Source organism: Microtus pennsylvanicus, chromosome 19 (assembly GCF_037038515.1).
Source record: "Microtus pennsylvanicus isolate mMicPen1 chromosome 19, mMicPen1.hap1, whole genome shotgun sequence".
Lineage (NCBI taxonomy): Eukaryota > Metazoa > Chordata > Mammalia > Rodentia > Cricetidae > Microtus > Microtus pennsylvanicus.
The window spans coordinates 33,950,979-33,978,949 of record NC_134597.1 but is presented as its reverse complement, the minus strand read 5'-3'; the positions used below and the strand labels follow the sequence as shown (position 1 = coordinate 33,978,949).

The 27,971-nt window shown below is 40.6% G+C and overlaps 1 protein-coding gene across 1 annotated transcript; it reads left to right on the top strand.

Moving 5' to 3' along the window:
- The first annotated feature begins 2,812 nt into the window (after positions 1-2,812).
- On the top strand, positions 2,813-27,971 carry LOC142838317 (uncharacterized). Its single transcript, XM_075953682.1, has 5 exons — positions 2,813-2,947; positions 17,768-17,851; positions 22,908-23,034; positions 23,283-23,343; positions 24,576-27,971. Exons 2-5 carry the CDS (start codon positions 17,840-17,842, stop codon positions 25,609-25,611), a joined length of 1,236 nt encoding a protein of 411 aa, XP_075809797.1. The 5' UTR covers positions 2,813-2,947; positions 17,768-17,839; the 3' UTR covers positions 25,612-27,971.

The window sequence follows — 27,971 nt, the reverse complement described above, 5'->3', positions numbered from 1 at the left end:
AAGAAAATATTAGTGATATTGCTTGTCTAAATAACATATCCTGTAGACTTACATCTAATGTCTGTGGAGTTGTTACCAATTCTCTTAGTCTTTGGTTAAACTTTCTTCGGAGTGCTAAAGACCATGCAGTTGGCCAACATTAAGTTTTCTTTTTGTGCTGTCAAGATCAGTTGAGCAACTAGTCCTCAGGGGTCACTTGGGCTTGAGAGGAACCTCAAATTTCTTTTAGCCCCTCACTAGTTGTCCATCAATGTGAGGATAAGCTAAGGGCTTTGCTTTATGTACTGCAACTCCCTTTGAAGCCTCGAGGAAATCTTTCCTACATTGAGCCTCCTTTTCTAGACTGGACAATGTTTCTGATTCATTGAGTGGGGTTTCCATGGCCTCCATGAACAAGACAAATGACCAGTGACCCTAGTCCCCAGTGACTTAGACCTCATTGACCTCATAGTGAAAATGGAGAAATAGTCTCCCATTTTAGTCCCTCTAACCACATTAGAATAACCTCCAAGAATGATTATTAAACACCCAGATGATCAGTTTTACATGAATTTGTACTTTTTAACTACTGTATAATATTTTAATAGCCAAACATTACTCAATAAACTTTTGTTTAACAAACATTTTAACCAGTCCTTGAAATAGTTGAAATAGTTGCCAACTTTAATACAGTATATCACCTCTAAATCTCACTTTTATGTATCTTAAACTTACTCAGAACTTCATAACTTACAAAACCTTTCCAATCTTCATTTTTCTGGAGCCATCCAGTCATCATCCTCTTCATGTATCTAAGTCCTTAATAACTAAGGCTATTCCCACATTTATATTCTTCTAACATGTTCTTTTATGTGCTGGGTCCTTTTGCTAATACCATGAGGCACAGGAACATTAACAAATATAGGTATGATCAGTTGTGAAACTTTTCACCCTGGTGGAGGGGGATAAAACAGTGTCTGTCCCATTCCCATAAATCCCAATGGCAATGCAAAGTACAATTCACCAAAGTCACCTTTACTGAGCTTACTTACTGAATATAATTGAGGAGACACTTACAGGAGTTTGGATACTGTGTGGATTGATTAAAAATGGCCCCCATAGTCCCATAGGGAGTGGCACTGTCAGGAGATTTGGCTTTGTTGGAGGAAGTATGTCATGGTCACTCTCTGCTGCCAGCTGATAGGGATGTAGAACTCTCACCTATTTCTCCAATACCATGTCTGTTTGTACACCACCATGCTGCCCGCTTTGACAATGCTGGACTAAACCCTCTGAAAGTTGAATTGAAATTGTATAAGAAAATTAGTATTTCCTAGGTGTAATCTGCTAAATTAAACCTTTGAGAAAACACAAGTTAGTCTTCATATAAATACATGATATCACTACTATAATCAGGCTTTTGGTTTTAATGGGTGTATGTAGGCAATAGAAAAAAACCAGCAAAGAGATAACAAAACATCGAATTGATATGTACAGTGTCTAGTACAACACAACTAGAAATCCCTCTTAAAGCTGTGATGCTGCAGATGACTATAGAGAGATCTACACATAGAGGGTCTCCCCATTCCCTCTGCGTATGAGCATCCATTAGCTGTTTTAACCACAGATACGTATACCAATAATGGTATACATAAAGGGTGAATAGTCATTCATATCCTAGCAGCCTAATCTCTAACAGGCCTGGTTAACATACTACTTTGGGGTATTTTAGTGGCAGCCCTCTGTTAGCTAAATTCTCCATTGTGTGATTCACTATCTCCCAAGCATTGGTAAATCCTTTATACCACCAGTTTTACTCTTGTACAGTAAAGCTTCAAAATGGAGTGCTACCCAGTACCTGAGATGCCATTTACAGCGTCCACAAAATTAACTCCAAATGGATCTTACACCTAACTGTCAAATTCGAAGTGCAGAACTTATAGAAGATACTTGAGTTTGGCCAACTGTCTAGACCTCTGGAGCTTTCCTTACCGGTCTAATGCATAGAGAAAAAACAGAGCTCCTTCTCTAAAACTAGAAATATGCTTGGGAGAGCTGGTCAAGGGCTGGGCCAGGGCCTTTGGGAATGGGGTGCTTCAGACCCAGAGAACTCAAGTCTTTTCATACATGGGTCTGTCTGTGTTATCAGTCCCAACACCATTGTGGAATATATATATACATATAATGTTCCTGAGATACCCTTTTTCTTCTTGTGTGATATTTTCTTATTAGCCTCCTTCTGAATTTGCATACTTCCCCATGGGGGGGGCGGGGACAGTGGTGGTGCACAGCTTTAATCCCAGCACTCGGAAGGTAGAGGCAGGCAGATCTCTGTGAGTTCGAGGCCAACCTGATCTACAGAGCAAGTTTCAGGACAGGCTCCAAAGCAACACAGAGACACCCTGTCTAGAAAAATAAAAAATAAGCCGGGCGGTGGTGGCGCACGCCTTTAATCCCAGCACTCGGGAGGCAGAGGCAGGTGGATCTCTGTGAGTTCGAGACCAGCCTGGTCTACAGAGCTAGTTCCAGGACAGGCTCCAAAGCCACAGAGAAACCCTGTCTCGAAAATCCAAAAAAAGAGAGAAGAAAAGAAAAATAAAAAATAAAAAAAGAAAAAGAAAGAAAAGAAAAGAAAGAAACCCCCAAACACCTGAAACCATTGGTTTACATTAGCCAGAGATTTGCTGTTCAATTTGGCAGGAATCTCCCCCCAATATGGGATAGGTTATGTGTCGCGGTGAAGCCAGGGTTGGGTAGCACTGCCTTGTGTCCTTTCAGCTCAACAGTCCTGTCATTCAGGCCTCACAAGCCAATCAGAGCCTCCATCAGACCCTCCAGTCAGATGGGAGGGTTCTTCCGGACGCCAGGCTCAGCTCCTCTGCTCAGAAAGTCGGAAGTTGGCCTGTTTGCTGTCTGTGTTGGGCTTCCCTGTGGGGAGTGTGCGAGCGAGCTTGTCAGCAGCACCCTGGTGAGTGAGGGGCTGTCCCGAGGCAGGGAGGTGTGGCCGACCGTGGTGAGCGAGGGGCTGCTGTCCCCAGACTGGGAGGAGTGGCTGGTTGAGCCGCGGGAGTCGGTGTGGTGGGTAGGAGCCAGCGGCCAGACGCAGTGTTCCTCGTGTTCCTGCCTGGTCCTGCGTGGTTCTGCGTGTCCCGTGCATTCCTGTGTATCCCGTGTGGTCCTCCGTGTCCTGTGTGTAGTCCTGCGTGGTCCTGCGATGTCGTTGCAACTCCGTGGGCCAGGACGGTAGGCTCTGAATAACTTCACTCCGTGGGCAGCGTCTGGGCAGGGCATTGGGAGCTGACCTGTCCTTAGGAATAGCCTTCTTGTTTAGGTCACTCTGAAATGCTGGCGCTTGTCATGTTTATATGGTCACTGTGGCAGATTTGGCAAACTCCAAGAACCCTTGTCTCTCTAGAATCTTCCAGAAGTTCTGCACTTGTAACATTTAACATTCAGGTTTAGAATCCTTCTGGAGTTAATTTTGTGGAGCTCGTAAAGGGTATCATCTCCTGTGTAGAATAGCGCTCCACTGCTAAACTGTGAAGTGGAAGGGTGGATTTGATGCCATAATGGTTTATCAAATCACAAAGTAGAGAGAAACTAAGAGAGGGCTGGCTCCCAGGTACCTCAAAGATAAGTACTATGATAACCAGGCCTTGTAGAGATTAGTATAAACTGTAAATGTTTGTTCACCGGGATTAACCAGCCAGTATACTACAATTCCCATAACAAAGGAGGAAATCCCGATTTACTACCGGCCAAGAGTCCCATCCCCCTATCAAAGAACAGGCTCTAACGTGGTGGTGCTCAAGGGACCATTACAACACCACCAACATTAAGCCTTGGTGTGCCATGAAGATTATATATATGCACACACATACGTATATTGGTTTTGTGTGTTTTTTCGAGACAGGGATTCTCTGTGTAACAGCCCTAGCTGTCCTGGAACTAGCTCTTGTAGACCAGGCTGGCCTCAAACTCACAGAGACCCACCTGCCTTTGCCTCCCTACTGCTGGGATTAAAGGCGTGCGCCACCACCGTCCAGTTCAACCATGAAGATATATTAATTCTAGAACAGCTGCATCTCCAGTCTTTTTAAAAGCAGGTTTGAGTCAAGATCTTCTATGTTGATTGAGGTGGACTTGAACCCTGTCTGTATCCCTACGGGGCATTGCCCTGGCTATATCCTCCTGGCTACTACCCTAAATTCTTGGATTATAGGTCTGCAGCACCACAGTTCTAAAATCACCAGTTTGAGTCATGTAGTGGACTGTCCGCTGCAGTAACAGGGAAAGGATCTGTGTATGTGCGTGGCTTGTCCCTTCAGACCAGAAGAGGAGGAACAGTGTCCTGTGTATACTGCAGGGGAAACAGACTGGACAGTTGTTAGATCAGAGACTGAAGGTGAGCTGCAGGGCCTCCATCGTAAAGAAGGGCCTGATGGGGCAGGTTGGGTGACTGTGTCATTTCCAAGCCTGTATTAATTCCTTCCATGGAATGAAGACAGAATTAGTCGTATACAATTTAGGGAGAGTAACTTGAACCACTGGGGTATTCAGTTTCCAGAAAGGGAACTCTCACTTGCAGATATATGCAATCCTGGTTGACACAGTTAAAGTCAGCTGAGAGGTTTGAGACACAGGCCATTGGCTGTAACTCTGGGACAATTTACAACACTCAGCAGCTTACATTTTACATGGGACAAAGTCATACAATATCTTAATAATGGCATTCTCTCTAGCGGGGACGTGCCTACTCTGTTTCAGAGTCAGTGTAGCTGAGTCAGTGTTCTTTCGATTAGGTTTATCATTTTAAAGTCAGTTATTAGTTTCATTTTTAAAATTTTATTCTCTCTCTCTCTCTCTCTCTCTCTCTCTCTCTCTCTCTCTCTCTCTCTCTCTCTTCTTGAGACAGGGTTTCTCTGTAGCTTTGGAGCCTGTCCTGGAACTAGCTCTTGTAGACCAGGCTGGCCTCGAACTCACAGAGATCCGCCTGCCTCAGCCTCCCAAGTCCTGGGATTAAAGGCGTGCGCCACCACTGCCGGTCATTAAAATTTCATTTTCTTTAAATTCATTACTGCTCTAATCTCTATTTGTTTATATTTTCCAATGTTTCCTTGTCATTAAGAATTTCATTGCATTTTTTTCTTAAGCACTATTTATTTATTTGTTCATTGGTTTATATCAGTTTAGAACAGTGGTTCTCAACCTGGTGGGGTGTCTAGTCTCTCTTTGGGGGATCAAAGAACCCTATCACAGGAGTAGCCTAAGATTATTAGAAAACACAGATATTTATATTATAGTTCATAACAGTAGCTTGAGGGGAGTCATCACAACTTGAGGAACTGTATTAAAGGTTCACAGCATTAGGAAGGTTGAGAATGACTGGTTTAGATCAATGTCTCCTATAGCTCAGGCTTGCCTCACACTGTCTAACTGAGAATTCCTATGAACATTGAATCCTTCCTCTCCTCAGCGCTGGGAAGACAGTCCTGCAACTCCTTCCAGGCTGGGCCTTTACTGGTCAGTGAGAAGGAAAAATAGATCAGTGAAAGGGTGTGGTTAAACTTCTCTGACTTATATTGGGAACTTAACAAATGAAGAGGGACCTGTGCAATAGCTGAGTTCACTGACCAACTGTAAAGCAGGGGTAGTCACAGAACAAAAGGAGAGGGGCAAGAAGGAGGACAAAAGCCTTCCTGCTTTGACCGTAGTAGACATTAGCCATGAGTACTGAGGTAGTCAATTTTAGATGATCAATAAATGTCCTGACAGGCCATTTCTCAGGTTCACAGACCAGGCCATCAAGAATCTAACTGAAGAACTAAACTTTCATGAAACCAAATTACTGTAGTCACACTGGGTCAGTCGAAATAGGTGAACTGGATAAGATGGTGCCTAGCGTGGCTGTGTTCTCCAGGTTTAAGATGAACAGTCCGAGAGAAGTGGCGTGAGTAGTACATGCTGTGCTCTAATACAAATCCCTAAGCTCTGGAGCACATGGTTATAAAGCCTGTTTCAACTTCTTAACATGATTTTTGGGACTATAATGACATCATTTCCACTATCTCTTTCCTGCCTCCAATCCCTCCCAGTGACCCTTCATGTTGTTGTAATCGATGGCCTCCTGTTGTTTTAACAACAGGTACAGTTTGAATGTCATGTGTGTTAGGCTGAAGGACGTCCCAGCTGTGAAGCAAAGGGTTAACCACACTGGACATTGAGTGTGTACTGGAATGTGCTCAGAGAGGACCCTATCCCCTGGAAGAGGAACAGGAAGTGCTCTAGGAGAATGGAAGATTCTACTAACCTTCAAATTTCCCAGACTAGGTTCCTGACTGACCATAGTGTGGAGGGGCAGAGCTGGGAGGACTTGTGGGAGCTGTCATTTGATCTCTGCTCGCCCAGCAGGGGACCTGCTAATGTCCTGAGACCCAGTTCCCCATCCAAGCTAATGAGGGACTCTGGAAGGCTTAGTAATCAGGAGCAGTGGGAGGTAGCTTACAGGTACTTTCCAGGATTCTCCTTTAGTTCTGCTGTAGAGAGCTGTAAGGAAGACCACAAGCCATGCCACCGTGAGTGTGGGGGGCACTGTCCACAGACCAGGAAGAGCAGATCGGCTGAGCTGTCAGAGTCCTAGCTGTTGGAACTAGGATGGACCATGAGTCAGAATATGGTTCTGTTGGTTCCTGTGGTGACCTGGGCAGTGGATATTGGCCTCTAAGCCTTGCTGAGTGTGGATTCCCTGGGGAGGGGGAGGCTCTGCTACCCTGGCATGGGATGCTTGTAATATCACTGTCCAGTGTGCAAACACAGGCACTGTTTTGTTGTGCAGTGGGAAGACAGATTGGAAAACCAAAGGCCTAGTTTCTAGAAGTTCTGAATGTTGCTTTCCACTTTCAGGTTTGTCTTATAAATATTCCAGAGTTTATAAATTGATAGGAAGGAGGTGATGGGGTTTATCCTTCAGCAAAACATGATTAGAATGCTTCTAACTTCTGCTATCGTCAGCCACTATGGTGTGATTCTGTGAAGTTTAGTTCCAGGGGACCAAAGGAGTTTCTGAGCTCCAAAAGCATCTCAGGTTTACATGGTATTGGGCAGGTAGATAAGGCATATTCCATATTTGTGCCACAACATATACAGTAATTGCTCAGCCATATTTTCACAAGCAACTTATCAGAGCTTATCAGTGGCCCTGGAAAAGGTTAAACCAAAAGGCAAGGATTTTTGGTGTTATTGCTTTGTGAATAAAGTGACTGTACTTTGCTGTAGATTTTTCTCTGTAGCTGACTTCCCCTTCTGTTACATATTTGGGAATTAATTTCCTAGTTCAGAACAATTTCCCACACCCAGACCTTGCTCCTCTCTGCTATATAAAGGCAGAGATCTGCCTTCCTGCAGTTATCTTTATCAGCAGGAATTTGGTCAGAGTTTAGGGTCCAGGCAAAGAGCATCCACCCCATCTAAGATGTTCACAGATCTTCAAGGACATAGAATTACTACCTGCCCAAGCTGCTGCTCTGGATTTTCCCCACAGCCAGAATGGCTGATAATAGCACAGCCTGGAGCTGACTATTAGAGGCCTGGGTCTCTTCTTTGCTTCAAGCAATAAGTCTAACTCCAGACCTAGGTCTGTAGAAACTGCAGCCTCTGGTGTATGTGCTATCTGATACAGAGCTATGGCTTCTCCCTGACTGTTTACATAGGTTGCTTGGTTACCTGATTCTATGCATGCTGGGAGAGGAAAAAGCAATGCAGCAATGCGCTAGAAATAAACTCTTTAGCTTTTTACTAACCACCTAAAAATTTAGTATAGCACACTAACCTTCTCCTCTAGAATTCCCCGATGATTTAATTCCCTCTTGACTAACTTTCCCCATTAGGGAGTTTACCAGACATGTACTAGCCACTCCCACGGATCTCTCTCTCTCTCTCTCTCTCTCTCTCTCTCTCTCTCTCTCTCTCTCTCTCTGTGTGTGTGTGTGTGTGTGAAAACCCTCATCTGATTTTCTATAGGGCAAAAGAATTCAGGCCACGGAACCTGCTGGGGCTGGGGTATTGCTGGTTTTAAGGATATATATGACTGGAAACTTTTGTAATGGGGAGGACAGGGAAGAATGATGTAGAATTAAGAACAAAGTAAAACAGGGAGAACAAGAAGGAACAATGAGAAATGGTGGATTAAAGAGAGAAGAATAAAGAATTATGGATAGATGGAACCTGTTGTAAGTAGACTTCCTTACCCTCAGATCCTTAGCCCCCCTTTAGCTGTTTGTGGCATCTTTAATTGAACCCTGTTAGTTGTTCACACCCCGTCCTGCTCTGTCAATAATACATGGCGTCAAGCTGCCTTCTTTGAATTCACAGGATTTCCACCTTATGGGAAAGACATATCTCATATCAAATTGGGGTCCTTTGTACAGAGTTCCTGAATGTGATATAATGAGCTTGGTCTTATGGGCCACAAAGTCTCCAGTGCCCCATTCCATGAACAGTGGTATTTGAGGAATCATGTAAAATTAATAGGGAAGCCTGGGTTTGTATGCTTTCACGATTCCAGTTTGGAAAGATACATACGCCGTTTTCCACCAATGTAAGTTTCTGTGTCTGCTTTTTGATGTGATTCCTTGGCACAAAGAAGCCATAGGATCTAGGGCATCCTTTGGTTGCAAATTGTATCATGTCCACTCTTGGGTTGATGTAATCAGTTCAGCAGCTAGTATAAGTCCAGGCTGGAATTTCTGCAGACTGGGAAGTAATGTTCTGTCTCTGTGAAGAAAGAAGGGTGTGATGTCCCTGGCATGTACATCCAGAGGAATTCGGAAGTCTATTGTTTCATTGGCATGGAATCACAGCTAAAAATTCTTCCTCATTTAGCAAGCTTATTTTTATTTATTTTTACTTTTTGGTTATAAAGGTGGGTTCCAGTATATCATTGATGATTAGTGGATTCCATTGTTGCTTTGGCTTCATAATTTTCCTTAAATATGTGTGAGGATGTAGGGATAAGTCCTGCCCCTTAGGGGGCGTGTTCGCCTCGGGCTAATGTCTGCCTATAAATTTGGCGAGCGAGCTCCGAGCTGTCGCTTCTGCTTTCCTGGTCTCCGCGGGAACGGTGGTTCTGTAAGTCTATTTCTACATTAAAACTATATATATTTTTACAATCTGTCTGCATTCGTTTACGCCGCTACATGAGTAACTAGTTGTCAAGTGGTAAATCTTCTGAGAGTGGTGTATGAGAAAGACTGGAAGGTCAGTTAGGTTGCTTCCTTCTCTAGTCTACCACTTAGATGTGTTGTTTTGGTGGTGTTGTGTTAAACCTTGTATAGTGGTGGTCCAGTTAAAGTTGGAGCCCTTGATGAACTACAAGGAAATTTGTACATTGAGCATATGGAATATAGAATGCATTCCTGGTATATGTGAGGTTTAGGATGAAGTCTTCATGGTCCCAGTTTTCTGCTAAGAACCCCTCCAAGGTATAGTAGAGTAAGTCACCAATATCATATTTTACTCTTTGTTGCGGTGGTGGTTGGTATGGTGGATGTTTCATTCATTGTTCCTTTTGCTATAGGTATTTTTGTGGATGAAGGTGATGATGTCTCTAACTTTCACTATCTCAGTGCTGTTGGTGATGGTGAAGCTAACAATGATGCTGTTGATGAGCCTGAGCATAACTCACTGGGCAGAGTTAAATTTAGAGTACTCAACAGGAGGAGTCCCAGGAGCAGTGTCTTGGGTACCTTAGCCCACCAGATTTCTACCATGGCATTGTTCCATCTTGTGTTCTCTTTTATTTTCTTTTTAAACTTTCTGTTAGGCATAGCGTGTCCGTTGTTATGGCCCTGCCTTGCCATATTCTGTTTCCCTCTCTTTCTGGGGTGAAGGTATAATGATCTGTTAGCACCAGTGCTTAGTAAAGTAATTCTAAGACTATTACTATCCTTATGAAGGTGCAAATCCAATACACTGGTTTAGCTACATTATGCTTGTAGATCATCTCATTTTATAAGGTGTTGGTTTCTCTTCTTTTTGTGGTCCAGATTGTATTGCCTGTTTTGGGAGCTGTGACTTCTATCTCCTTTAATTCTTAAGTATTTCTGTCCCTATAAACACATTTATGGGGAATTATTCTGCATGGTCAGTTTGTTAGCCAAATGCTGTGGTTCCCATAATCCAACAGATCTGTCTTTTGGGTGAGGGTGAGAGGTTTAGGGATGGGGACTATAGGCAACCGAGCTATTTCCTCAGTGCAAGAAAGCACAAAGATGGAATGCAGATAGGTACCATTTCCATGGTGATACCTTTTGTTACATGGATAAGCCTGCAAAGGATGCGGCCTTGAGCAGAACCAGTCTATCATTGAACAAGTATCTAAATGCCTGTTCTCAAAGGTTCAGTAATTCCACCAAATGCCCTCTCACATTGGTGGAAGGTCCACGAGGTCTTCCTGCTAGGAGAATGAATGCTTTTAGCAAGCAGGAAATGGCCTTAAGCTCCCAAGGAAATGGAGGTATTTATCCAAATATTTGACTTTGGGTAAAGGACTTCCTTGGGGAACAGACACTCCACTACAGTCAAGAACGATGAAGTGTAAACGCTGAGCTGTTCCCTGATTGTGTTTCCTTGAGTCCTAGTCTTACTATATGGGTCTGTTCCCCACATAAGCTCCTCAAAGGGAAGGTCCTGATATCTTACCCTTTTGCCATTATACCATATTCTGATTTCTCTATACTTACTAACTGAGCCTTTCATGGCCTCAGGCTCTCCCCCTGCATTACCTGCTTTTTACCCTTGGGGTCAGGTGTATCCAGTTAGTAAATCTCTAACTTACCTGGAGGGCACAGTGGGGATTCCTGTGTGCGGAGTCATCACATTGTATGGTTCCATGGTGACAGGAAGAGTTTCCAAAGAATTATTTTGTTTAAGGAGACTGCCATTGTATATATTTTCATTCTTTAAAACCAGCACAAAATTTCCGAAAGGAAAAGACAGAAGGGCACTCCCATAACACATAGTGAGAATCACCAAGATTAAAGTAAACAGGTGCTGGAGAATTGTGGTCTGCAGTGGTGAATGCTGGAACTTTGTCAAGCAGCAGTGGTCCTTGCCACTCATTACCATCCCACTTTAATGTTCATGCAAGAAAACATCTGTAAATTATGTCATCAGTTGATAGTGAAGCAGTGAGTTCCTTTAGAGCTGAAATTATTCCTCGCTGAATTCTGTTGCTTCGTCTTTCAACAAATGTTGGATATGTGCCAAGAGTCGCATGATACTCTTGCAAGTCAAGCTACAGTGTCATCTTTTGCTTGGAAGTTTCCTTAGAATTTTTGCCTGGATGTGGGCCTAGTGGTAGTTTAGTTGCTTGCATTTTTGTATTTTTCTTTTTTTTTAAATTTATTTATTTATTAAAAATTTCTGTCTCTTCCCCCCCACCGCCTCCCATCTCCCTCCCCCTCCCCCAATTAGCCCCCCCCATCAACCCGAAGAGCAATCAGGGTTCCCTGCCCTGTGGGAAGTCCAAGGAACCCCCACCTCCATCCAGGTCTAGTAAGTTGAGCATCCAAACTGCCTAGGCTCCCACAAAGCCAGTACGTGCAGTAGGATCAGAAACCCATCGCCATTGTTCTTGAGTTCTCAGTAGTCCTCACTGTCTGCTATGTTCAGCGAGTCCGGTTTTATCCCAGGCTTTTTCAGCCCCAGGCCAGCTGGCCTTGGTGAGTTCCCAGTAGAACATCCCCATTGTCTCAGTGTGTGGGGTGCACCCCTCTCAGTCCTGAGTTCCTTGCTCATGCTCTCTCTCCTTCTGCTCCTGATTTGGACCTTGAGATTTCTGTCTGGTGCTCCAGTGTGGTTCTCTGTCTCTGTCTCCTTTCATTGCCTGATGAACGTTAATATTCAGGAGGATGCCTATATGTTTGTCTTTGGATTCACCTTCTTATTTAGCTTCTCTAGGATAGTGAATTATAAGCTCAATGTCCTTTATTTATGGCTAGAAACCAAATATGAGTGAGTACATCCCATGTTCCTCTTTTTGGGTCTGGCTTACCTCGCTCAGGATAGTGTTTTCTATTTCCATCCATTTGTATGCAAAGTTCAAGAAGTCCTTGTTTTTTATTATTTCCCTTCCTAAATGAGCTTCTGATATTTGTTGGCTTTTGTTTCCTGTTATGTGTATCCTTGTTGACTAGTTCCATTTGCAAGCAGTTTGTTCGACATTCTTCTCAGTTTTTAAGTCACTTCCACTGTGTGTGTCTCTTCTCCTGGAATGAGACAGATACCATATCCCCATTCTCTCATAGTCCTTACAATAGAAATGGAATGTCCCATGCTAATCTTTTTTTTTTTTAAATTCAGGTTTTGGTTCTTACTCTAGAACTGGCTGGAATGAATCTTGACTGGCCCAAGCCCACTGAGACTCACCTGTCTCCCATAAAATCACCCTTTATTCTTGAATTCAGAGTATATCTTTGAAGTTCATTATACATGCTTATGTACTGTATAATTTTTTCTTTGTCTCTTTTTGAAAAAAGGCCTTACCCCACAGCCTCAACCTGAGCTATAGGCTTAGAGGAATGATCCACAATTCCTGGATCCACAGTTTTATTTTCATTGTGTTCAAAAACAAAAGAAGAGAAAGTCTTGAGAGAAGCCTTACAATTTAAAATAAACCTCATACTTAAGAATGGTACAAATAGGGGCTGGAGAGAAGGCTCAGAGATTAAGAGCACTGGCTGCTCTTCCAGAGGTCCTGAGTTCAATTCCCAGCAACTACATGGTGGCTCACAATTGTCCATAGTGAAATCTGGCCATCTTCCAGCCTGCAGGAATACGTGTGGGCAGAGCACTGTATTCATAATAAATAAATAAATCTTAAAAAAAGGGAACGGTACAAATAGTGTGGGAGAGAAGGCTGCGGAGTCTTCATAGGAATTCCATGGAACTGTTCCAGAAGTCCAGTCTTGGAGTACCCATTCCTATGCTGCAGTGGTGTGAGCAAGTGATTTGGAGGATATGGTAGATACCAATTTTAATGTTGAACAGTGTCTCAATTGAATATTTATAGTTCCAGACTTTGTAGGATTTTAGTAAGTTACATATTTCATCACTTAAGATTGGACATTGTTTAAGTAGGTAAGAAAACTTCATGTTTTAGAGACTAGGCATTGCTTCTAAGGACTTTGAAGTTTCTAGCTATATGATGTTTCTTATCCCATCAGTTCTAAAAATGTGTTTTCATCTTCTAATATATTCACTGGGTATGTTTAAAATGCCTTGTTAGAAAATCTGAAATCCTGTCAAAATGTTGATAAGCATTTTGGATGAAAGATGCTTAGCTGGTAAAATCTAAAGAGACACCTAAACGTCAAAAGGTTCTGAAATTTTTTTGTTTAATACACTAACATCTTAGAGATGTTAATGTTAATGCTCAGTAATGTTTATTTAAATGTAAATAACTTTAATTTTCTAGACATACTCTAATAACATCTGCATCTTTTTATAATAGCATTCAGTGTGACCTTATGCTTATTGAGGTTCAGTTAAACAGGCTTTGAAATTAACAATAGAAACTACTGAGATACACTTGGCCCTTGTGCTGACAGTCTAAAGTAGCATAAATCGTATCTCTATTTTTACAGTTTTACAGAGAAGGAAATAAAATGGTAAACTATTGATAGGTGAGTCAGGAAATTCTCTATGACATAAGTTCTAAACTCAGAAGTGAGAGGAACTGAAAATTTGTTTGGTAGTGTGAAATATGGGATGAATTAGTAAAATATACATGTTTAGCTCTAGGCCAAGTTGTTATATACTAATGTGTATGTACTAATATTTTCTATTTTTACTAGATATTTTTTGCTGCATACATAGGTTTATGTGTATGTGTATGTACCACTTGCTTTTCTGGTACCTATGGAGGCCAGACATGGATGTCAGATTGCTTGCAACTATTGTGAGCTGCGATGTGGGTGCTGGGAATCAAACTCAGGCCGCCTAGAAAAGGAACCAGGGCCAGTGTGAACCATTGTCACAGCTGTCACACGTCCTGTTGGTGATGTGAATGCAGGGCAAACACTCTACCAACTAGGTGAGCTACAGCTCTAGCCCCATTATAGTGTCTTAATAGCAATGCGTGATTTTCACGTGTGGTTTATATACTATACTATAGGCTTCTGGTAATCAGAGATTGTCACTGTATTTTGTCCATCCTTAAAAATGCTGCCATGTTGTGCTCTATGATCTTCATTCTTGAGAATCACTATTCTAATTTAATCCCGCGGTTTATCTTGTTGGGATTTTATTCCTGAAGGGACTAATGTTAACAGGGAGTCCCTTCGAATCAGAACACAGTACTACATGGGTAAACCAGCCCTTTCTTACACATTTACATGGGTAAACTAGCCCTTTCTTACACATTTTACATGGGTAAACCAGCCCTTTCTTACACATTTTACATGGGTAAACCAGCCCTTTCTTACACATTTTACATGGGTAAACTAGCCCTTTCTTACACATTTTACATGAGTAAACCAGCCCTTTCTTACACATTTTACATGGGTAAACCAGCCCTTTCTTACACATTTTACATGGGTTAACTAGCCCTTTCTTACACATTTTACATGGGTAAACTAGCCCTTTCTTACACATTTTACATGGGTAAACCAGCCCTTTCTTGCACATTTTACATGGGTAAACCAGCCCTTTCTTACACATTTTACATGGGTTAACTAGCCCTTTCTTACACATTTTACATGGGTAAACTAGCCCTTTCTTACACATTTTACATGGGTAAACCAGCCCTTTCTTACACATTTTCACAATAAATTGACTTTTGAAAGTAAACCCATAAAAACATAAAAGTTCTCATTCAGCCATGGCTCAGTCTTGGAGACTGGTTTAACTGAGTTATGTTGCAAAGCTACTTGTCAGATAAATCAGTGTCTCTTTTAAGTCTCATCTGCTTGTCACATGAAACACAGTAAACCAAGCTGCCTTCTGTTTCACAGTGTGTTCACTGAGTTCACTGTTTTCAGTAGGCAGGCGTGTGTTTACTGATACAGGAGCTGGGTCATATTTGAAGGTGTAATAAATACTGTAAGAGCTGGTGTCAGCATTCTTACTGTCGTGTCTTTGTGGTTTTCCACTACTGTTTTGAATATTAATCTTAAAATAATGTTTACTTCTCAAAAATCAGAACACCGGTCACCTTTTCAGTATGTTCTTATGCAGTTTTTTTTTTTAAAAAAAGGCTGTTTTCTGGGTTTAAGAAGCATTCATTTGCTTTATAGGTGCTAGTGTGGTAGTTTATCATGTTGCATTTGCTCTTCTACCTAGGCTCATAAAAATATACAAAGCAGTAACAAAATGTATATTTGAAAATAGTAATTCAAGAACCTTATACATTAAAAATAAAATTCCTGTTAATATACTATAAATATTGTAACTGTTCTAAGTATGCAATGACCAAGCATTAAAATACACACTATGCAAGAAGAGATTTCACAAAGATTCCCAGAACTAATAATAAAATACAATTCTGGATTTTAGTCTGCCTTTGAGGATATTTAAGAGACTTGAAACTATGGTAGCATATTTTGATAGATATTAAAATGGCTATACCAACATGCTTCATAAGACCATTTGTTTGGAATATCTTTTCCCAACCCTTTACCTGAGGTAATGTATGTTTGTTTGTTTATTTATTTATTTATTTGGTTTTTCTAGACAGGGTTTCTCTGTAGCTTTGGAGCCTGTCCTGGAACTAGCTCTTGTAGACCAGGCTGGTCTCGAACTCACAGAGATCGCCTGCCTCTGCCTCCCAAGTGCTGGGATTAAAGGTGTGCACCACCACCGCCTGGCCTGGTAATGTCTATTCTTGGTGTTGAGGTATGTTTCTTGTATGCAGCAGAAGGATGGACCCTGTTTTCACATCTACTCTGATAGTTTGTCTTCTTATTGGGTAATTGAGACCATTTATATTGAGGGATAAAAATGACCAATTATTGTTGACTCCCGTTATATTGTTGTTGTTCTTGTTGTGTGTGTGTGTGTGTGTGTGTGTGTGTGTGAGAGAGAGAGAGAGAGAGAGAGAGAGAGAGAGAGAGAGAGAGAGACAAATTGACTGACAGAGACAGAGATCAGATGAGTGAGTTTCCTATCTTTTAGCTTTACTGGTGTGAGATCATTTATTTCCTGTGGTTTCATGGTTGTAGGTTGGAGTTTTCCTTCTAAGACACACCTTCTGTAGGGCTGAATTTGTAGAGAGATACTGTTTATATTGGATTCATCATAGAATATCTTATTTTCTCCATCTGTGGTAATTCCTAGATACAGTATTCTGGGCTTGCATCTGTGGTCTCTTAGAGTCTGCAGCACATGTGTCCAGGCCTCTCTGGCTTTTAGAGTCTCCATTGAGAAGTAGGGTATAATTCTAATAGGACTCCTTTATTTGTTACTTGGTGTTTTCCCTTGAAGCTTTTAATATTCTTTCTTTGTTTTGTATGTTTAGTGTTTTGATTATCATGTGGTGAGGGGACTTTTTTAGTCCAATCTGTTTGGTATTCTTTATGCTTCTTTTACTTTGATAGGCCTCTCCTTTAGGTTTATAATATATTTTTTCTTCTATAATTTATTGAAAATATTTTCTGTGCCTTTGACCTGAGTTTCTTTTTCCTTTATTTTTTATTAAATGTCCTCTATTTTTTATTATTCTTATATTTGTTCTTTGTGATAGCCCAGATTTCCTGGATTTTTGTCAGGAATTTCTTTTAGATTTAATATCTTCTTTGACTAATATTTCCATTTTTTCTATCATATCTTTAATGCCTGAGATTCTTTCTTCCATCTCTTCTATTCTTTTGGTGAAGCTTGTATCTGTAGTTCCTGTTTGTATTCCTCAGCCCTTTTTTTCCCAGAATTCTGTCAGGTTTTATCTTCTTTATTGTTTCTGTTTCCATTTTCAGGTCTTGAACAGTTTTAGTCATTTCTTTCAACTGTTTGTTTCCTTTTTCTTGGCTTTATTTAAAAGATTTGTTTATTTCCTCTAATATTTTGTTTATGTTTTCCTGTCTTTCTTTAAGGGATGTATTCATTTCCACCTTAAGGACCTGCATGACCTTCATATAATTTGTGTTAAGGTTTCTCTCTCTCTCTCTCTCTCTCTCTCTCTCTCTCTCTCTCTCTCTCTCTCTCTCTTATGCTTGAGCTATGCTGTTAGAATATTCAGGGCCTGCTGTAATATGATAACTGGGGTCTTGTCAAGACATAGTGCCTTGATTGTTATTGATTATATTCTTACACTGGCATCTAAGTTTGGGATGGTTATATAGAGATCTAGGTGTTGATTAAAGGGTTTGTCTTAGTTGGATGGGTATTATGTTCTTTGGTTTTTGCTTCCTTTCTGGATTTTTCTAAAGTGTGATGGCTGTGCATTGTCTGATTTATTGGCCTGCTCAGCTGGTGTGTTCACAGTGAATGCCTGCTGGTGTTGGTGACTGGAACACAGCAAAGAGTGTGGGGAGGGAGGTGTAGAGAGGATGGTATGTGAGGGTCCCAGGAGATATGGGCTGTGGGAAGGGAGCCTTCATCTTCTGATTTCTTCCAGCACTAGGGAAAAGCCTTAGAGGATTGGGACTGGGGGAACAGAGCACATCTCTGCATTTTCTGCTCTTCCTGCCACATCTTCCACAGTGATCCCTGAGACTTAGGAGGGGCTTGTATTATAAATGCTGTTTTAAGACTGAACATTCCCCAGTCACTTATTCTCTGCATCTTGGACACCTAGGTACCACCATGACAATCGCGGTCTACTTCAATTAGAAGCATCTGAGTTGAGGGATGGGAGGTCCGTTGATCTATGGATATAATGGTAAGTTATTTTAAGTCAGATTAATACTGTGTCCACTTAGCAGCATAATAGTAATCCATTCTTCCCTAAAGCCAATGACCTGCCAATCCTTAAGTTCTAAGTCTGCTAATGGTGCCAGATATGTGTTTAATCCTGCGGAGAGGGACTGGGATACAGTCAGGAAGTGGCGGCTTACTCCCATGATATCTGTGCTGCTCTTATCCCAGTGGGCGGGCCTTGTCAGATCAGTCATCATCACAGCTTGAACTGTTTGCAGGTGGGCATGACTTAGGCTTTCTTGTCTCCTCCAGTAACTTGCATAGCACCTTCCAACACTGTGAAAACCAGTCAGTGGGGATGAAGCCTTTACTTCTTTACCCCTTTGATTTTGCCATGTTCTATGACTCAAGCATATGGTGTCTTCAGCAATAGGTCTCATCGTCAAGTTCTTGATCACCAAGAACAATAGGAATACAGTGTTGTAAACAGAAACTACTCTTTTGTTCCCAGCCACCCAGACCCAAATAATCACACAGGAACTATAGTAATTATAATACTGCCTCGCCAATAGTTCAGGCATATTCCTACCTAGCTCTTACATCTTAGATTAACCTATTTCTATTCAATTGTGTATCACCACGATGCTGTGGCCTACCGGTAAGAGTTTCGGCATCTTTCTCCTTTGTCAGCTTCTGGCATCTCCCTGACTCTGCCCCCCCACATTCAGATTTCCCATCTGACTTTGCTTTGCTAAGCCATTGGCCCAAACGACTTTATTCATCAACCAATAAAAGCAACACATATAAAGACTGACATCCCCACATCACAGTGTACTGTTTGAAGAGTCTTTGGGACCTAATTGGCAAGAACTTCAAAAGAAGTAACTTAAACATTGCGCAGAGTTTTTATTTGTTACCCTTTGATATCTAGTAGGGACAATGCTGCTGTTTCAGAGTAACTCCATTTTATTTATTTATTTACTTTTATTAAAATTTTCTGCCTCCTCCCCACCTCCCATTTCCCTCCCCTCCCCCATCCCCCTTCCCCCTCTTCTCCAGTCCAAAGAGCAGTCAGGGTTCCCTGCCCTGTGGGAAGTGCCTCCATCCAGGTCTAGGTAGGTGTGCATCCAAACAGACTAGGCTCCCATAAAGCCAGTACATGCAGTAGGATCAAAACCCAGTGCCATTGTCCTTGGCTTCTCAGTCAGCCCTCACCAGGGCCAGCTGGACTGGGACTGAAAAAGCATGGGATCAAACCGGACTCTCTGAACGTGGCGGACAATGAGGGCTGACTAAGAAGCCAAGTAACTCCATTTTAATTAACAATTTGTGAGAATTTGGAAATCAAGTTCACTATGTTTGGCCATTGATTTATATTGCGGCCAAGCTGTTAAAATCCATGTCCATGGGAAAAGAGAGAGGGTGTTGACAGAAGTTTCTGTCCCACCTGGTCCCACAGTCATTCAGTCCTGAAGAAACACACAGTAGCCTACAATAATTATAAACTGGTTGGCCTATTAGCTCAGGCTTTCTTATTAACTAACTCTTACATTGTACATTAACCCATAATTCTTGTCTGTGTTAGCCACATGGCTTGGTACCTTTTATCAGCAAGGCATTTTCACCTTGCTTCCTCTGTCTGAAGACTGAGTCTTCTTTCCAAAATTCTCCTGTACTAGTCACCCTGCCTATACTTCCTGCCTGGCTACTGACCAATCAGCATTTTATTAAACCAGTACAAGTGACAAATCTTTACAGAGTACAAGATCATTGTCCCACAGCAAGAGGGTATCATAGCAGAACACGGTAGGGGTCATCAGACTACAAGGCAAGAGAATACCAGGAGGAAGAGAGAAGGAAGGTGTCCACATGGGTCAGCAGGCAAAAAGAGCCAGAGCCGTGTGGTGAAGGGTTGTTTCAGATCCTGAGAACCCAACACTTCCTACCACATGGAGCTGTGGTTATTAATCTAAAAGCCATTGGACTTAGTAATGTTCTTGAGATACCCTGTGTTTCCCTTTTGCTACATTGTTTGATTAGCCTTCTCTTGATTCAATCCATTGTATCTGCTGACTTCATAGATGTCTCCAATTTGCTTACATTCCCCCCTGGAAGTTGTATACAATGTTAACCCTTCCCCAAACTTCCTGGTCCCAGTCCATTACTAGTTCTTTCAAGCATATTTCTAGTTTTATAGATTTGGTTTTTGTTTGTTTTCCTAAAGCACTTAGCGAAAGCACCTGAGGCCTAGGCCCCAGGCTGTTACTGGTTCTTCAAAGCATGTTTCTTCTCCCTGCATGAGGCCCTAATAGAACAGTCTTGCTTGACTAGTCAAATCCTCAACACAAAGAGTTGTCATGTAGAGTCATATTGCCCATCAGTCAGAACTATGCTATTTTCAAAAAGAAAACTGGGCCTTTAGGGCACATCAGTCTTAACCTACCTTCCTTCCTTTTTTCCTTCCTTCCTTCCTTTTTTTCTTCCTTTCGTTCTTTGTATGTATGTATGTATATAGAATAACATATGTCTTACTTGGCATAACACATAGCTTCTGCAAAGCCCCCACATCCACCTTTAGCTTTTATACTTTCTACTTTCCTGTCTTTATTATTCTCTGGCTGTTGTCATTTAGGACCTTGTCACTGAAGGATGACCTGCCATTTCAGGTCACTGGTGTACTTAAGAAATAGTTCTGGTAATATCTTTGTTCTGTAAGTCTCCCATCTGCCTGTGTGTCTAGACTTGGAGTCTATTCAAAATTTTCAAAGCGTAACCTGTAGCCTGAGCCTAAGAGACACTTAAGGATAATAACATATGTCTATGGAGTATTACTTAACTGTTAAAAAAAATAACATCATGAAATTTGCAGGCAATGGATGGAAGGAGGAAAAAATCATTTGGAGAGAGGCGACCCTGATCCAGAAAAGGAAACATAAGTACTCACTAATAAGTGGATCTTAGCTGTTAAGTCAAGGATAATGACACTACAATCCACAGAGAGAGTAACACGGGGGGCTCTCGGGAACACAGGAAAAAATGTTTTTTCATCATCATCTGACATAGTGACCTGGGGCAGAAGATGTAAATGACTGAACAAAAACCTCTCATATAGGATGATATATATGAACTCTTGTCTCTCATTCATGACTTTCTTTGTGGTTCTTATGGAATCTTTAGTAGGAGGAGCCTTCTAAAGGACACTCCTCTTGGGAGATGTGATTTGAGTGTCTATAGCCTCATCCCATTTCCTGTTCCTTGTGTCTACTTTTCTTGTGGTTGAAATTGATCAGCCAGCTTCCGTCTCATGCTGTCATGGGTTCACCACATTATAAATCTGTCCCTACGTAACATAAGGTACAGTACAAGCTTTTGTTTTTAATACTAAGCCTTTTTGATCACCTGTTTTTATTTTGTTGTTTTGTTTTTGAAGACAAGGTTTCTCAGTATAGCACTGACGATCCTGAAAATAGCTCTGAAGACTAGGCTGGCCTCAAATTCAGAGATCTGGCTAACTTCTGCCTTTGAAGTGCTGATGTTAAATGTGTGGGCTAACACACCCACTTTTTTTTTATATTATTGGCTGGTGAAGCTAGAATGTATATTTTTTGTACATTCCAAGCATGTGCTGATATGCTGAGCTTCACCAACATCTTGACTTCTAAACTTTGGCAAAGGGTGTCATTTTTTCCTCCTTGGATGGCATATATTCATGACATTAATAATGTCTGAGGGTCATCTGTCAATAGATAGCAATTTTGTGACATTCTTCCTACTTGTTGTGTATGTTGAAATGTTTTTATAAATATGAGCATTTTGTCAGTATGCGGGGATATGCACCGTATGTGTGCCTAGTGCTCCTCGTAGGCAGAATATGGTCTCAGAATCTCTAAACTTGGAGTTATGGATAGTTGTGAACTATGTACATACTTCCAATTGAACCTGTCTCCTCTACAAGATCAGCAAGCGCTGTTAACTGCCGAGTCATCTCTCCTGTGCTAGCTTTTTATTTGCATTTACAATGCTTACATTTCATCTGTACATCTCTTAATGGGTCAAACATGTATTCCTTTTTAATAGCTCTTATGTTACAGTTTTAACTGTGACACTTCATGTTTCTAGGAGATGAATATAGAACTGGAATGAATGCATGTCTCTTTGTAGGAACATCAGTGAGAACCTGATTGGTTAGTTTTTTTTGGGGGGGGGGGCTCCAAATATGTATCCTTGGCTACACTGAACTCATTTCATAGACCAGGTTGGTTTCCAACTGAATGAGATTCACCCACCTCTACCTCCTGTGTGCTCGGGTTAAAGATATGAGACAGTACACCCAGCTTGCCCATTTTATTTTAATTAATTTATTTCTTATGTATATACATGCCAGAAGTGGGCACCAGATCTTATTATAGATGGTTGTGAGCCACCACGTGGTTGCTGGGAATTGAACTCAGGACCTCTAGAAGAGCAACCAGTGCTCTTAACCACTGAGCCATCTCTCCAGCCCTGCCCATCTTTTTTTTTATAGTTAGTTATTGTTCATCCAATTTCTCTGACATGTATTTAGTGCTGTTGATTTGTTTGTTTGTCTCTCTGTATGTCTGTTAATAGTCATTTCTCTTTCTTTTTTGTTTTTGTTTTTCAAGACAGGGTTTTTCTGTAGCTTTGGAGCCTGTCCTGGAACTAGCTCTTGTAGACCAGGCTAGTCTCGAACTCACAGAGATCTGCCTGCCTCTGCCTCCCGAGTGCTGGGATTAAAGGTGTGCGCCACCACCGCCCGGCAAGTTGTTAGGCCGAGCCAGCCAGGAGTCGAACCTAGAATCTTCTGATTATCCATTGCGCCACTGGCCCGCCTCATTTCTCTTGGAAGGGCAAATCCCATTCAAAAGGCCAAGAAATATCATGTGCGAATCTTCTTTTCAATTTCTTTCTAAAGTAATTTGGGATTACATTATAACTTCTCTGTCATTGAGTAAGTGTGGGAAGCTCCAAAATTATTCAGATATATTGACAAAGAAATATACATTTACATTGTGATCAATATCACTCTTTCTGTTGTACACATGTATGGGATATTTTAGAATTCAGTGACCTATGATGATGTGCATGTCGACTTTACTTGGGAAGAGTGGGCTTTGCTGGATGCTTCCCAGAAGAGTCTCTACAAAAATGTGATGCTGGAGACCTACAGGAACCTTACTGCTATAGGTAAGACTGTGACTTTTCTTTCAACTTTTAAAATAAGGGGACAGATGTTTCTTGGCCTTTGATGCCTTTCTGTAATTTGGATTGATAAAGGGAAAGAATGTGGTAAATAAATCAGGTATGGTTTTTAGGTTAATATATATATAATATTATATTTAAGTTAATATAATATATAATATACTGGATATATTAACTTAAATTTTGCATAATTTCCAATAATATAGCATACATTTTCTGTTACTGTATTTTAGGCTACAAATGGGAAGACCACAATATTAAAGAACTTTGTCAAAGATCTAGAAGAAATGGAAGGTAATTTTTATGTGCAAGCTAAAACAAATGTTCCACAGAATTTTTTTTTTCCTCGTCTTTCAAGACAGGGTTTCTCTGTGTAACAGTCCTGGCTGTCCTGGAACTCTCTTTGTAGACCAGATTGGCATTGAACTCCACAGAAGGATTTAATGTGCCCTAAAAGTTATAAGGAAAAGCAACAGTGTAATAAGCATAGTTTTGAGTGTATTGATCATTACTAAATTCTCACAACACTATGTACCTCAATATCAGGCAGATTATCTGTGTTTTTAAGGTATTCCTCTAAGAAAGAAGACAGTAAAACAATGCTCCATGTTCATCATCACCTCGCGAGAGCCAGGCTGTGCCAGGCTGTAGAACTGTCACTCCATATAGTTCCGTACCATTCAGGCATAGCAAAAGGCATACCTATTGACTGGCTGATAAGTATATGCCCCAAATCTTCAAATCAGCAAGGACTTCATGGTAAAGCTAGTGTTACTGATATACTTGTGAGCTATACCAAAGTATAGTAAGGGGGTAGTTTATGAGAGTTAAGAAAGCTGTTGTGGAGAAAACTGAATACCTATACCATATGTCTGTGAGGAACAAACAATCAACTGTGTGAATGTAATATGGGACCCTTTTATTTGTTATTCTTTCTTTAATGTTGTATCATATGTTACTTAGGGAATAGGCCAAGTGTTCAGATGATATGGAAAGAAGCAGTGTACCTTGCTCTTTCCCAGAACAATGAGAAGATATGCAGTGGTCCCCACTTTGAGTCTTTCTGAATGTGATGTAAGTTTACAGTTAATTTTTTCAAACCTCATTGGAAATGCATCAGTACGCCACAGAAAAGCCCTTTCAAGTCCAAAGTGTGTAAATCCTTTTGTTTGTCCTAGTTCACTTTGCAAATGTATGATTCACGGTATGGGAAAATGTTATGAATGTCATCCATGTGGTAAAGCTCTGAGTTCTTCCAGTTCTCTTTAATTATATGAAAAACTCATGAAAAAGGATGTTATAAAAATAAGCCGTGTACTAAAGGCTCTCACCATCACAGGTATCTTCAGATAACCAAAAGAGCACATATAAGAGGAACGCTATGACTCTAAAGAACGTGGTAAAACCTTATTATTGGACTCCTCTGTCCCATTAGACCACACTGTAAAATTAAGTTATACAGATAAAAACATTCATCTGAGTAGTGACTTTGTTCAAGCATTTACTTGTGCCAACTATCTTTACAGGCATGAAAGCCATCCTACTGGAGAGAAACTCCATGAATGTAATCAGTGTGGTAAAGCCTTCTCACAGCAGAGTCATCTCCAAATACATAGAAGAACTCATACTCGAGAGAAACCCTATGAATGTGATTATTGTGGGAAAGCGTTCATACGTTACACTCATCTTGAAAGTCATAAAAGAATTCATACTGGAGAGAAACCCTATGTATGTAATCAGTGTGGTAAAGCCTTCTCACAACAGAGTCATCTCCAAGTTCATACAACAACACATACTGGAGTGAAGCCCTATGAATGCAACCAGTGTGGGAAAGCCTTTGCATGTTACAGTTATCTCCAGAGTCACAAAAGAATTCATACTGCAGAGAAACTCTATGAATGTAATCAGTGTGGAAAAGCTTTTGCACGTCATAGTAATCTTCAAAGGCATAAAATAACTCATACAGGGGTAAAACCCTATGAATGCAATCACTGTGGGAAAGGCTTTTCTCGACAGAGTTATCTCCAGATACATATACGAACCCATACTGGAGAGAAGCCCTATGAGTGTAATCAATGTGGAAAAGCCTTTGCACGACAGAGTTATCTCCAAATACATATACGAACCCATACTGGAGAGAAGCCCTATGGATGTAAACAATGTGGTAAGTTTTTTGCAGATTACACTTATATTAGAGTACATGAAAAAATTCACACTGGAGTGAAACTGTATGAATGTAATCAGTGTGGGAAAGCCTTTTCACAACCGAGTTATCTCCAAGTTCATAAAAGAATTCACACTGGAGAGAAACCCTATGGATGTAATCAGTGTGGAAAAACTTTTGCACGTCACAGAAATCTTCAAAGGCACAAAAGAATTCATACTGGACAGAACCGGCATGAATGTAATGAGTGTGGAAAAACCTTTTCACAAGAGCGTCATCTCCAAGTTCATAAAAGAACTCACCTGGGAGAGAAGCCCTGGGAATGTAAGCAATGTGGTAAAGCCTTTGCGTGCCACAGTAATCTTCAAAGGCATGAAAGAATTCATATTGGAGAGTAACCCTATGAATGTAATCAATGTCATAAAGTCTGTATTTCACCATAGTCTTTGAAACCATGAAAGAGTTCATCCAAGAGTAAAACCTGTCATGTTTAATCACTCTATCTATTAAAGTCTTCATACATTATAGTAGTATTAAGGACACAAAAGAACTTACACCAAAGGAGAATCTATGAGAATAAAGACTTTAGCCAGCAAATTTACATTTAGTTACACAAGATTATTTATGGTGGAGATAAAACTGACAGATGTCAACAATCTATTCAAGCATTATAATGTCTCTATTTATTTATTTTTTACACCTATAAACTCATATGGACAAAAGCCCTGTGGATTTAACTCATAAGCCAAACATTTTAGATATCACACTTCTCTTCAATTACATGAAATAATTCATCCCAGAGTAGAATTTATGGATGTGTACTATTCTTCTTTTCCTGTGATAAAACACCATGTCTAAGGCAACTTAAAAAGAGCTTAATTTTGGCTTATGGTTCCAAAGCTAAACAAGATCATTATGAGAGAAGCATGCAACCAGTGTCAGACCTGACAGCTAAAGCAGGAAGCTCGGGGCTCACATCCTGAGCATGAAGCATGGGGCAGAGAGTGGAAACCGGGAGGGGTATGAGAATTTTATTATCTCAGAATCTACCCCCAGTGACAGTTTTCCTCTCACGGGCCGCATTTTCTAAGCTTTTCCAAATGGTACCAACAACTGAAAAGTATTGCTTCTCTGATTTTGAAGCCTACATGATTGCTTTCTGTTATATGAACCAATCCTTGATGAAGAAAAAACTCTGTAGGGAAGCCTTTAGATGCCTCAGCATCTGGGTTACAGGCAAGAATGCTTATACAAGAATAATATTCATGAGGGAAAATGGTTGTTTAATGATTTGTTTTAATTTTTATCTTGTTATGTCAGTGTGTCTTTGGATATAGGCATTGTCTGATGGTTCCAAAGGATAGACTCTGCAGTCTTCTGGATTTCTAGCTGGGGTTACAGGAAATTGTCCAGACTCTCACCTGGATTCTGAGCATAAACTTTTCTTAACTGCTTGGCCCTGTCTCTAGCCCTGTAAATATTTTAAAGCTTTTATATATAATTGTACCATTAGGAAATAGGGAATAACTCATACAAATGAGAAACCCTGGGCATGTAAACACTATGGTAAAGTCTTTAGACATCAGAGCTATCTTCAGTTTCAAGAGAAAAAAATCTTGTTTCATCTCTTTGTTAGCAGAGCCTTGAAGCAAGTAAATTGTTTACTATGTTCACTGAAGTCTGATGTTGGAGATCACAGTATTGTGGTTTGTAGTTTGAAACTTTTGGAGTAGGTATTGAATTATATATGGCAAATTCACTTACTGAAATTTATCTGGTGGTTCATATAGTCCTTTTTGACTTCTCTTCATCTTCTCTTGTGATCTGACTTGGAGGTAGGTATTTTTTCTGCTGAAATGCATAGAAAGAGATGCCCATCATCTAAGTGGTTCATTGTTTATTTAAATACCTGGCAGAAAGCAAAGGTGTCTGTGAAAGGGCAGTGGCTTGTTGTTCCTGGTTTGGTTTTTCAAACTTTCACAAACTCCCTTTAGATGTTGTTTGTTATCTAGCCTGGCTCGGATGCCAGTAATTCATTGGAACTACATTTGAAGTCATGATTCTCATGTGTCAGCCTTCTCAGGACAAGTCCGAGTGCAGAAGATAGATCTCTAATGTGTCCTGTTTTGACAGTGCATTTTAGCAATGTTAATGTTAAAATGCTTAGTAGAAGTGAATGTAGGAAACATTAAATACCTCATGTGTGTATCCAAAGCAGTATTTTCATCTATCTGATAGATAAAATAAATTAGAATAATCAGCAACCAACTGTATATCTCACACATAGCTTGATGTGCTATGGATAGGTATAGATTATTTGGACATTTCTGCCTCTTCATGATCTAATTTTTACTCGTTTGGCACTCCATCTTGAAGTATTGCCTCCTAAAGCAATTTTCAGAGAGGCCAGATAATGTAAGGGCAATGAGATTTATTTTCTAAAACAGTTTTGTTATGTCTGTGGTGTAATGTGATTATAGGTTTGAATGGATGACAGATACGTTGGGACCAGAAGAAAACTTTGTGGGGTTTCTTTTGGCCCTCTTCACATGGATCAAGGTCAGGTTGCCAGCCTTGCACACCTGAGACATTTTTTTCCTGATGAGGCATCTCATTAGTGCTCAAATAAGATTAGTAGAAACATTATATCATAAAACACCTAATCAGATTGTAAACATATTGTCATTTAATAAGGATAAAGGAACAGTATAATTTGAATAATGAATCCTATTTGCAAATAAATATATTTATACTGCTA

Bases quoted from the DNA above. Each gene is read 5' to 3' on its own strand.
- LOC142838317 (XM_075953682.1), top strand. The intron at 23,035-23,282 runs GTAAGACTGTGA...ACTGTATTTTAG, and splicing joins CAGGAACCTTACTGCTATAG to GCTACAAATGGGAAGACCAC. The intron at 23,344-24,575 runs GTAATTTTTATG...CTATCTTTACAG, and splicing joins AGATCTAGAAGAAATGGAAG to GCATGAAAGCCATCCTACTG.